A 13,283-nucleotide genomic window follows, 5' to 3' on the forward strand; every position below is an offset into this window, starting at 1 on the left:
ACAAAGTGATCAAATTTGAAGTTACCTGTGTGCGGAGGATGTCTCTCTGGAAGAATCAAATGTTGAAAATTTATAATGCATACAGCCTCTGCTCCTAACCATCTATCAGACACAGCTCGAATGTAATATTGAGAAGGAAGAGGTTCGAAAATCGGGATTGTGAACACCAGCAGTTGAGGTTCTTTAGTAATGACCTAATGCAGATATGTAGAGAATAATTATTGCACAGACAAATCAGTAACTTGAAAAATCATGGTTTACCATGTGCATTATCAACACAAAGCAATAAAGTATTTGTGCAACTCCATGTGCAAAATATTCACACTTTTATAACAGATTTCACAACTAGGAATGTATTTTGTTTCCATGGACTTCAAAAGATAAAAATAAGGTTGGCTCTTCATCTTTTTCTTTTACAGACAAAATTATTACAGTCTTCCTTTTTTCACCTGTAAGTAACTGTTCCATCAAAGGACAAGGAGGGAACATCTGACATTAGAAAACATCTTTGTGGAACTCCAAGCTCATCATGTACATCTGAAATTGAAAGCTCTGCTACCGATTTGAAAATCTGCTTAGGTCAAAATACTGTTTGGCCTTACAGATATGTATCTCACTATTTTTGTCTTGCTATGAGAATCTGAATAAAGTTCATTACCTGCTTTTTTTGAACGATGAAGTACTCTGAATGGTAAATGTGATCATTAGTAGGGTCTTCCACCCAAATCCACCAGGGCTCTCCAACATTGCCGTGTACCTTTAAGAGTAGAAAAGATAGCTTGTTACAGCTGTAGTGAGGTTCTCTAGATCAGCTGGGTGTATCAGATATATTTCTAGATGATGGAGGCTTATAAAGCAAGACAGAAGGTAAGGGCAATGTAATATTTCTGATTAGATCAAGCTGCTTAAAGATTATGTTTCACTAAGAGTTTGCTTAAGGTATGCATAATACAAATGGACATGACAAAAATGCAACAGAAGCTAGTGCCTCTCTATAAACAGACTGAACTTCCAGGGTTTCCCCATAGCTCCTGAAAAGAACTCCTCCTTTCTATCTTTTTCTGATTATTTCTTTCCTTGGATTCAGTACAGAGGATTGTTGTTTGCTATTCAATGCTCATTTTTCAGTCAAAACATCTCAGGAAAAATTGGATGTTGAATTGGGATATTTCTCTCTTCCTCTCTCTCATCCCCTCTCCAACAAAAATATACAGTAAGTGGATTCAGAAGCCTGTAGATCTAGTCATTGCTACAGGTTAAGTGAGAAGAAGATAAATAGAGCTGTCTCTTGATGATTCCCATGCCATCTGGCAACACTTTATCTCATCCTAGATTTTTGTTTGCATTGTTGTGTACTTTATTGTGCAACGTCAGCCACAAATCATAGCTAGGTGGGATGCTCAGTTAAGAATTTTTGTTTCTTTGTCAGAATGAATGACTTGTGCCAATGTACAAGCATTTTACTGACTATCTAGGAAAACTGCATAGTAAAGGCGTATGGAAGACATACTATTAAATGAACATAGATTTCTGATGCTTCTGATTAGAACTGTGCTAAGGTACAAAACCAGCATTATGATCAAAAAAGAGTCTGAATTATTCCTAAACTCTACTTAATAAAACACAAAGTATGTAGTTGCTTCTAATGGCATTTTTAATGCTATAGGAATCTGGTATTGATTCACAGCACACACATTATTTTCAGCACAATTCATTGTGTGTATGCTGGAAAACAGTCTGTACTGGCTTTTGGAGACAGAAATATGAACTAAGAATAGAACTAAGGTGCTTTTGCCTCTTTTTTTTTAATACAGTTGTACAACAGATAAGCAGATGGACAGTAAAGACATTCATTTTCATTATACTTGGATTTCACCAGCAGCTTCATTGAGAAGTGAAGGAGTGAAACTGAAAGGACACAGGTTGCTGTAGGTGACATTATGAAAAATTACAGTGAGACTATTACTTCATCAGAGTTTAGGAGAATTTAAGAGAGGAAAGAAGAAATAAGGAAGCTGATAAATTTCAAAGATCAGAGATTTTACTATCAACTCTAACAGCATTTTCGTTTTGGACCCTGTGACAAAGCCGTACGAGAAAAGAAGCATAACGTGGGAACAGGCAACACAACATGCTCGCCTGTAATGATTCTCTAGAACTCTGGGGAGCTCTTAATAATTGACACATACCTGTATTTTGGAAAACCCTTGTTCTAAAACTGCATGTCTAATTAATACTAGTTGCACTGTTCTATTTCTATTTCTGCTGGTCTCTTGGCTGCAATACTTACTTGCTCTGTCTGGGTATGTTTATAGTGCTTTGCTTCTCATAATATAATAAGAATTTTCCACTGGGATATGGCTCATACGGTTATACTGAACTAAAGGGCTCCCAACACTGAAAAGTGCGGTGATTAAAGATCAAAACAATACCGGTCTCAGGACTACCAAACATATCTTTTTTCTTCTGCAAAGGCAAGTGCAAAATCTGTGATGACTGTTCTGAATTAAGAATCCAGGTAAAGAAACAATTTTAAACAGATGAAATGTTAGTCAAGTGAAGTATTCCAGTTAAGTACAGCATTTACATTTTTAATATTCTGAATTTGACTACTCCCATTCTTTTAATGGAATTTTACCAGCTTGTTTTTGTACCAATTACAGCTATACCTGTAAGTTCCTCTAGCCTTCTGTAGTCTTCCAAAAAGCTTGCCTAAGTACTGTGTAATGATACAGAAACAGTTCTGGAATGTCAATAGTTGAATTTAAAAGAGATATAGATTTTTAGAGACTATTAAAATTTAACAGCTTTTAAAAAATTTATTTACTCTTATAAAAGATTATTTTACCAAAGAAGCAATAAAATCAACAGCTACCTTACAAAAATTAAAAAAAGGAAGAACAAAGTTTTCCAGGTTTTGATGAGTACCAATATACAAATTCACACAAAACCAGCTCCATGAGTTGAATTGAAAAACCAATCTTAATATTTCCGAGCAATCATTAGGAAAAATCTGCCAAGGGGTCATAGCAAAAAATCGATAGCTGAAGTTGTGCTATAACTTCAGAAGTTCAGAATCAAACTAAGAGACTATAATTCTGTATGCACCCCTTTTCAATTTGTAAAAATACAGAAAAACCTAGATTGGGTAGAAAAATGTAAAAATGGATCAAGATATTACTTTGTATTAAGATACAGCTTAATATGAAGAACAGTTGTGAGGAGTTTTTTTGGTCTTTAATAGGTTACAGGTAAAATGGATGAAAGATTGAGTAATAGACATTTGTTTCAATCCTAAAAAGTAATGCTTGCTTGCCTTCCAAAGTACTGCACATAAATAAGACAGCAAAATATAATTTATGTTATAATTCATGTTAGGATTTCATTCAAATATTTCTGTAATAAATCCAGGTAGCAAACAAAATCTAAGATCATTAATCTTTTATTCATAAGCTAATGTCCAAAGGAAAAGAAAAAGCCTTTAGGCAGGGAAAATATATTTTAAAATAATCTAAATGTTTGTGGAATAAAATTCTAATTTACTTGTGATTAAGGTAAATTTGTAATCTAAGAGATTTAAAAATTGTTTTGTAATAAAAGAACAGATATTTAATAGCTGCCTTTTAGAATAATTTGTCTTAAATGTAAATATGAGAACGTAAAAAGAAAAATATGACTGCCCATTGAGGTATCTACCTTTTTTCTGCAGAAAGTTTCAGAAGTAACAGCAACAATACAATGCCCCCATGTGGACATTTGTATTTAATTTAGATTTATCTTGAATCTATTTGTGATGAAGTTTCTGAATTAAAGGGTGTGGGTATATCTAAATGTGCAACTAGTACAATTCCTTTTGTATAAATTTGCACCATAAAATATAGATGAATATAGTTCCAAGCATATCACAATTTTTCTGTTCATACGAGTCCCAACAGAAAAAAAAGGCACTGATATCGTGAATGTACATTTGTAAAGCCATAAAGAGGAGCAGAACTTGGCATACATGAACTTCATTTCAAGGCTTTATTTTCTGCATTTGATATTCATTCATAGTTCAGACAGCCATCTGTGTCTCCCTTTTTCTTGCTTCTCCTTTTTGGGCATATAACTCAAATCTGTATATGACTACTATTAATACTTAATATAAGAACTTGCTTCAGTGTGTTATAAACAGCACAATCCAGAAACAACTAGTGGAAGTAAAGAGAAAATGTTTGGTTGCTGCCTTCTACAAAAGTCCTTAAAGTCATTCTAGTCCTGTTATTAAATTTGTTTTTTAGCTAAAATATTTTTTTTCAATCCAAACAGCTATGTACTCCCTGTGATCATCTTCTTTACTGAACCTGAATTAATGCTTCCAGTCCTCCCTCCATCTCCTTTTTTATACCTGATCATTCCATGTGAAGTCAGGAGTGATGTTCAGCCGAACTCGGAGGACCGTACGGGTTATTGGCTGAATTGTTGCTTCCATTATGATGGAAGGGATTTGATGGACACACTGTTTTACCTTTAACCCAATCTTCACATGATGCAGCATATGACCTGCCAAGAAAACATTAGGTGTAACAAATTTGCATTTACAGGAAAAATAATACAACTCCCACTTTCAAATAGGCTTTTAGAGAGAAGTATTATTGCTTGTTTTGCTTTTACATGCATAAATGTCTGACTCTCTTGACCTGGCATGTCTGAATATTTTTTAATACTTAACTTGAATTAGCAATTTATAGCTTAGAAAAATCAGTATTAACCCCACTGTTGGCTATAACTAAGGGGTTAAAATAACTATTAAGAATTCACATTGAAAACATATAATGTCAAGCTAGTTCTGTTTCCTTTACTGACTTTTTGACCAGGCTCTTACCAAGCCATGTAGTACTTTTATAAACCATGAATACTGACCTTCTACATAATGAAGGGCACACATTTGAACTTCTACAATTCCTGTGTACTGATTCAAAGCAGACAGAACACTTTTCATACAACTGAAGAAAGGTAAATCACTCAAAAATGCACACAACTAGTAAACATCTCACAGCTGTTGTATCTTTCAGGATACACCAGTGTGTAACTGAGACAAAGGGAAAACTAAATGCTGCAATGGATTTTATTTTCTATCACAGTCATGGTAACTAAGGCAATAAAATAATTATATTAATTAAAAAAAAATTCCTACTTGTATTTTACAGATGAAACTTCTGTTCCCTTGCTCTTCATTTTAAATATAAAACATACTATGTAGCAGTGATTTCTTTTTTTTTTCCTAAAAAATATTGCAACTTCTAGCTTATTTAGGGAAAGAAGATGGATTTATTACATTTTCACTTAAATTGCTTATATAATTATGTGGAGTATATATTACATTTTAATTGTAATGGTCATAGGTACTGAGTTTTAAAAGCTACCTTACAAATGGCCAACGATACTTTCTGATTTTGTGTTATGATGTGTTGTGATGTGCCCTGTGCACACTTTCCCATGGGAAGAAATCCCATTATTTGTATTACGTGCAAAGTGAAAAGGTGATACAGACCTTTTCTTGATATTGCACAAAATTTAAGGGCATAACATCTCACAATTTTTAGAGGTTTTTTTTTTAATATATATTGTTTCTGACCTTCTCTCTTTGTTTCTCCTTGTTTAATACACTGGCAGATTTTGCTCCACACAGGTGTTAATCTATACTCTAAAGTAATGAATGGTGACCTTGCTTAAGAAGCAAATCCCTAATGCAAATGTTTTAACACATATTTAATCAGTTTATTTTGCAGTTGGTGAAGTTAAGTGTACTTCCAGCAAGTGGATAATTAAACCCCCAAACTATTCTATTGTTACAACTTGGTGATACATGCAGTATTATAGCACAGTTGCACAGGGACTGGCTTTTGCAATTAGAGGTTAAATCTCAGAAACTGTTAAATAAAGGTAGATGGCAAATACTCAATAAGCTTACGTAGACAAGTAAGCTTTTTCGTGCCAAAAATAACTTTCTGTATCACGATGTGTGGCATGAACTGTGCTTGTACATGACAATACGGAGGTTTTGTACACTTACCTGCTAGGGGATAATAAGGCTCCTCTCCCAGCTTCTAGTAAATATTATAAAACTCTCTCTCTTCCCCCACCCCTGTTTTAATTTTTTTTTAATAGTCACACTACTAAGAACTCTCAATGGCATTTAAGAAATACTAAAACCTTTTCAAGAAAAGGTGACAATTTGAGAAAATAGTATGTTTAACAGAAGAATAATAAATTTTGTTTATACCACAACTGTCATCTGTATTCTGAAAACCAGGACCTTGTCAGATAACAGTGATTTCTTGGCTTGCTGGAAACTCCAGGGCTACATTGCAATAGTGTCTAGATTAGTGTAGTACACTGGAATCCAGGATCAGTGCACACAAAATAGTCTTTATTCACAGGGAGAGCTGGCACTCATCTGATGCTTTAATTCTCCCTAAACCAAGGACTGAGTTAGCTAGCCAGTTCATGTTTTTTTTATTCTATCTCCAAGGTCACAATAACATTTAAAAAGGAGGAAATGCTGAGACGGAAACTAGTTACATGGAGTCAGGCAACAAGGCAGCACCTGGAAGCTATGCCTTTTCTCATTTAAACATGGCTTTGAATTCGAACAAAAATAAGGTTGCCAGGTGAGCACCTCGTTCACACCCTTGTGTCAGAAAAAGAGGCCAGACAGGAAGAAGTATGCCATGAAACAGTATTTCATACAAATGCACGTATCAGCTTGGTCTGACGTTTATAAGGCTGAAGAACATAAAATGTCATTACATATCGTCAGCAATGACATATTTTCACAGTCAAATCCTAAGTCTCATCTACTTTCAAACTACATTAACATAAAACTAAACTAGACATTTTATAGACATATATCGATATGTTTTCATCCTGTCAATACTAGTTCCACTGTGTTTAAGGAAGCAAAACTGGTTTTTCTTTATAGAAAATTTCTTGGTTTTCCATGGGTAAGCATGGGGAGAAAGAAGCATAAAAAAGAAATAAAACCCCAAAGTAATACAATTAATCAAAAAGAATATTAAGTATTAAAAAGACTGCATAAGTAGACAAGAAAATAATAAATCTGAATGAAAAGTGATCTAATGCTTTTGAAGAGAAAAGCATGATAATGCTAGCTTTTCAAATCCAATGTTATATTTTTAATACGTTTAAAATTATGAAATTAATATTATGCTGCACAGCTAAAAAATTTCTCATATTTCAGCTTAAGTTATAAAACAAAAAGTTAGCCTCTAATTCTGCAAAGTTTTGCATATTTATTCAGCTTTTTTCCAACTTAAATTGGGCACGTAACAAAGCTGCCTAAATTAGGAACGTAATTCTATAAAAAAAGAAAAGTAGTTCTATGAACAAATTGTCAAGTCAGAGGTAACAACTTCTAAAAAAAAGTGACTATGAATTGTATTTTTAGTCAAAACCCAGAGTTTTAAAAAAATGGCAGTTTGTTTCTAAACAAGTTTGTGATAACAGGTGCAAATATAGGAAAAAGAAACACATTACCAGCAATATTTTTTTTTTTTTAACTTCAACCAGCTGGTGGACAGTTTATGCACAACAGTTTAAACACATGTGCTAGAAACTGTCATTATGTGTATCAGTAGCCTTGTGGATTTTCTCATTATTGAAGGGTCAAATCCTTTAAAAAATTCCATTAAGGTTTTGCTGCAATGACACCAGTGACAATGAATTCTTCATGTTCAATGAAAATTAATGCAGTGTTTCAGAAGCAGACCATTTACTGATAGTATTCCAAGACATAATAATCTGCTTTTATTCTTTTTGTGTTAATAGTATTTCAATTAAAAAAAATGGCCATATTTTGCCAATTGGTAAAAATAAACAGATGCCTTTTATAGTAGTGCATTATATGAGCAAGAAAGGAAGCACAGGTCAACATAAATACGTATATATATACACATATATGTAAATACATATCAACATACATTTCTATTTGGTATGTGTTCTGGAGTTGGCAGGACATGGGTTATTCTTACCCTTGAAGTTGTGCCATATTACAAGTTGTGGAGACTGAATAAACCTTCTTTATTGGTTAGAGCATAATATAAAATTAACATGCCTACATGGCTTCCAGGCCACAGTGGGTATATTAATGCATGGCTCAGACTTAGTTCTAACTTGCCCATTGATTACTAATAGTTTAAGCAGATCAGCATTGGTGATTTCTCACCTATTTCATCTTTCCTCATGTCCTTCATCTTGTCTATAGTGAGATTCTTCTCTTCCAACTTTGAAAGGACTGATGGTGGTAACACTGAGAACTGTCTCAAAGGGCTAACCCAGCCCCATAGCCGCTTGTCAATGACTTTGCTGAGATTCAGTAGTCGATATGTCATTGCAGGCCAACGTTTCCTAAGGGCAATCTCAAAAAGAGCTCGAACAATACGAGCTGCATTCTGGAGAGTGGAAAAAAAAAAAAGCAAAAATGTTTTCATTCTCTCAAGTATCCTTTGTAAAATGAAAGGATCCCATAGACTCATCTTTGACAAACCATTACAACAGATTTTTCTTTTCAAACTTATTACAAACATTCTTAAAAACTACTTTTTCCATCACTGTCTAGTGGCAGAACTACCTCATGGCTGCCTACAGAAATTATTAAAAGAAACATGTGCAACTAATTAATGTAGTGGCAAGTCTGACACAGAATTTCTAGTTGTGCTAACATGAGGGAGTTCTAAATTTATTGTGTCTTATTCACTTCTGAAAGAAATTCACCTACTGTACCTAATATCTTCCTCCTCTGCCTGCACATAATACACACCTGCAAACTCAGTTTCTATGAATTTGAAGTTTTAACTTTTTAACTCAGTTGTACTTCCATAATAGCATCCCATTTCACGTTGAATTTCATGACGTTTGCACAGAAGTTTTACAGTAGTGACTTGTTTTTTTTTTTAATGTTACCATCTTCTGAGACTCTTGTACAACCAACCCGTACAAATCTGCTTTGGACTTGGAAAATTAATTATTAACATAAGCTTAAATGAGGTCAGTCTTATCCTGAAAACGTAAGTTATGATATTTACTTTCATAAACTTATCAAACTGCATTATTAAGTTGTGTTTTTTTGGTGGTTGGGTTTTTTGTTTTTGTTTTGTTTTTTGTTTTTTTTTTTTCCTACCCTGGATTAACAATTCTGCTCTTGATTCATTGAACAGAATACAATAATTCTCTGCTGGCTCTGCAATGCCAAAAGAAATAAAAAATAGAAAATTATTTGGTCATGATAGGAAGCATATGTTACTGAAGAAGCACATTTCTTTTACTTAGAAAGAACGAATGATATTCTTAATAGTCACTATCCAATTAAAAATACTCCCAATTTGTAGCACTGGTTCCATATGTAGAATGAAGATCTGAGAAGACAACCATGTTGCCTCACTAAAAATGCTATAATTGAGACAGACGAATAAAAGCAATTGTCTTGAAAGCAAAGATTAAAAGAATCATACTGAAAATGATCTTGCTGTGCAAGAACCACAATTTTTATGATGTGCATAATGATTTCAGAATTTTTTCATTTATACTCATATGTGCTATGAAATGTAAACACTTCTGAAGAAGGTAATGTTAGCATGAAAATCTTCCTGAAGAATACATATACTTTTAAATACTTAACTTTCATATTCAGCATCAACTAAATGCAAATGTACAATCAATTATTTTCAAAATGGTTTTCTAAGGACCGAGAAAAAAAAAGAAAAACAAAAGGACAAGGAATGGGCTAAAAGGTAAAACTTTATAATCTATTTTATACATTCATTTTTTCAGCACATCTGGGATTATCTATGAGCATTTTGTCTCTTCAAGTTCTTCTGGATCTAGGATTCTAAACTTTCAGGCAACACCCCTTTTTTTTCTAAGATGGGCTATAGTTGTGTAAGCAAGCAATTCTGTGTTACAGACTTGCAGTTCTCTTATTCTGTGTGATAAGTAAACATGTTGTATAAATATCATCCATTCAGGTGTCAATTCAAACTGATATTTTTGCATGAATTTTGCAAATCATTATTTTGCTTGAGTACGTCTAGCAATAAAATTGTAATAGCACACATTTCTTGTGTAAACTAAGGTATGTGCATAAGACATAGCTAATGTTTTGCAGAATGAAGCATAAAAGGACACAAACCATAAGACCAGATTACAACAGTTTTCCAGATTTAGAAGAAACTCCAGTAAATTAAGTATAAAATGTCTGCTCAAACACAGAACTACTCCTACAAAAAGACTGCAGGGGTAATATGAACAAAAAGGACATTCATAATTAGAAAAAAAAATCAACAGTTTCCCAAGATAGGCTTTTGGAAATCTTTTCTACTGAAATATTATGTCACACATGCACACACACACACGGCTCGGATTTTCAGATCAATTTGCATAAAAATATTTTAAAAAATTGCAGATTAAAGCCTACTTACATAACTGTAAACAACTGGGAGAATGAATACAGCAGAAGACAGCAACAGATACATAAAATGCCTATTTTTACCTGTGCAACATACGCAGAGTCCGAAATAAGGGAGAAGCTGTCCATCTCCCCTCTGCTAATATATGTTTGAAGGAGGATATTAATTTTTCCATAATTGTTTTCCACACCTCCTGGAGCAGGAAGTTCACAGAAATCATTCAGTAAGGTATCCAGCTCTTCTATTTCTTCTTCTCTTACCTAAAACACAATTATAGATAATGAAGAGGCTGGAGCAATTTGATAAGAATTTTTACACTGAAATCAAATTTTTCCTTATAACATAGTTATATTATTTTCAAATGGAGTCTCTAGTTTTAAAGAAAAAAAAAAGAAGAAAAAAAGCAGCAAACCTGTATCTTCCACAATGTAGCTAATAGACCATAATTGAAACTATCTTAATAGTGACACAATTACATTTTATTATTCATCACTATCTATTAAGGTTGCCATTGACATACAAAAATTTGATATGCCACCAAAATTGAATCTTCTGACCCTACCATCCTTCATCTGATGAGATTTTATTTTATATTTGACCAGAGTAAAACCTCTGTCCATCTGGATTAGGGCAGTCTTGAATTAACATTAAATGTACTCATTATAGTTACATAGTTTGCATGTGGCATAATACATTTTTAACTCAAAACTGTGAAGTAGTATGATTCATGATATTAAAATTTTCACTGTTAATAAGATTAAGTTTTAATATGAGTAAAGAAATATTAATATCTATGGTTTGAATAATGCATAACATTTCACATTCTAACTGATGACCCTTACGTGGCAAAACCAGCATAAATCTACATATTCTTTGATTTGCTGATAGTCTGTTAGTGTAAAACTTATTTAAAGAGGGTAAATGTTTGGTCCCTGCAGGGAACCAGCTGAAAGTAATTTTCGTTTGGACCTGACTACCTGACATATAAAATACCCTAAGACAACTGGGATAAAATTCCCAACTATCCAGCCACTCGTCCTATAGGAAAGAAAAAAATGAAGGACACAACCATCACAGATGACTGCAGTGTCAGGGGAATAGTATGCTCTGCATACAACAGCATTTCTGATAATTTTTTCTGCTCTTGCATTACACAGTAAAGGTCAAATCCAGATCTGTATGTCAGCTACTGGTGACTTACCTATCTTAAAAGACAGAATGTTTAAAGGCATTATGAAGACACAATTCATATTAACAAAAATCCCAATTTGTATCACACAGTGGGATAAATCCCAAGTTATTCTTGTGAAAATCAGTTACCAGTTTTAACATTCAGAGCTGCACAGCAAATTAATCACAAGAAACTGGAAACGGTGGTGCATTGATGCCACACCATATAAATCTTAAGAAAATAATACAAAACTAGAAAAACTATACTTTAGTCCAGAAGCATTACTACTAATTTTACAACAAATATAAAAACATATCACATCATATTTTCCATATGCTTTCCTTTTAAATATTCAATTATGCTAAATTGAGAATTAGCAAAGCAGTATCCCTATCATAAAAAATCCTTTCTAGCTTGGAAAACGTTGCATGTATCAATGTTTGTGTGTAAAACCTCACTGCTTATTATCTTCTATAATGGAAAAGATTACAGCAAAATAGAATTTCTCTATTAGATAAAGAGACGGTAATACTCATACAATGTGTGCAAATATGTAAATATGTAGATGGTGTGGGATTCACACAGCCATTTGCAGAGCCAGGTGAATGAGAGCCAACTCTGATCTGAAAGTTGTGTAATTGTCATAAAATGGCAATGAGCCCAAGCTAATAAACCCTGCAGAGTCTGGCTTGCACCTCCATGATATAGAAGCATGGGCAAACAAGCTCATGCCAGCTTGCAATGAATTGTCTTGAGTCCTACCCACACAGGAGGCAAAAAGGAGGTTGGATTTGAACTGAGTATTACAGTACAGTAATCTAGCCTGCACAAAAATATGTTACAACAACTTTCTAGATTTCAAAGTTGAAAATAATTTATCATATTTTATCATTCTGCTAATTGAATATTGTTCCCTACATGAAGTATATTGCAGAGTTAACTTCAGTGAGTCTTGCCTCATTTCTGATAAAGCAAATTGCTCATGGAGATATGTAATAAAGGTTTAAACTTCAAACAGAAAAACTTTCTCATCCCTGGATGCACCACTCCAATGGACGCTTATCTTCACCTGTTAATAATTGAGGAGCAGAAAAGTTCTTAAAAGCATTTAAAAGGAATTTTCAGAGATCCATAACTAGTTATTAAATGTGTACTACAGTTCAAGTTGAACATATAAATCTGAGTGACAGCATATACAGTTCTTGGCAATTATACACACTTAGAAAACGTTTTATTATGGCGTTTATTACTTAACAAAACTTGGGTCTGTAGACACTATGGAGTGAATACTACAGTAGTGTCTAGTTTTAAGACATTCTTTGTATGAAAAGATACAACTTTACCTTTATCTGTTCAAATTCTTCAGCTTTTGATACTATAGCAAGAATATCACCTTCCGTTTTATGAGCATCAAACAATTCATTAAAAGTCTGTTAAAAATAAAATGAATTGTTTTAACACTGAAAATAAAAATACACATACAGCACAAAAGAAAGAAACATTAACCAAGCTTTCAAAAGGCATATAAGGTTAAAATGTAAGTTATTTGAAGACCAGAGTGATACAATTTAAACAGCAACAATTTCTAGAATGACTTTTTAGCACTTTCAGAAAAACCGTGCCTTTATACTCAGGCAACCCAAATT

General features: G+C 33.4%; 1 protein-coding gene across 1 annotated transcript in view; it reads right to left on the minus strand.

The window, feature by feature from the left end:
- ASCC3 (activating signal cointegrator 1 complex subunit 3) overlaps window positions 1-13,283 on the minus strand; it is a 265,394-nt gene that overhangs the window by 73,085 nt on the left and 179,026 nt on the right. The window contains exons 19-24 of the mRNA XM_005145089.3: window positions 12,981-13,067; window positions 10,550-10,726; window positions 8,228-8,453; window positions 4,388-4,542; window positions 659-757; window positions 26-194 (exon numbers count right to left, since the gene is read on the minus strand). Of these exons, the coding sequence (XP_005145146.2) occupies window positions 26-194; window positions 659-757; window positions 4,388-4,542; window positions 8,228-8,453; window positions 10,550-10,726; window positions 12,981-13,067 (913 nt within the window). The remainder of the gene's footprint in view (window positions 1-25; window positions 195-658; window positions 758-4,387; window positions 4,543-8,227; window positions 8,454-10,549; window positions 10,727-12,980; window positions 13,068-13,283) is intronic.

This window comes from Melopsittacus undulatus, chromosome 3 (genome assembly GCF_012275295.1).
Source record: "Melopsittacus undulatus isolate bMelUnd1 chromosome 3, bMelUnd1.mat.Z, whole genome shotgun sequence".
Lineage (NCBI taxonomy): Eukaryota > Metazoa > Chordata > Aves > Psittaciformes > Psittaculidae > Melopsittacus > Melopsittacus undulatus.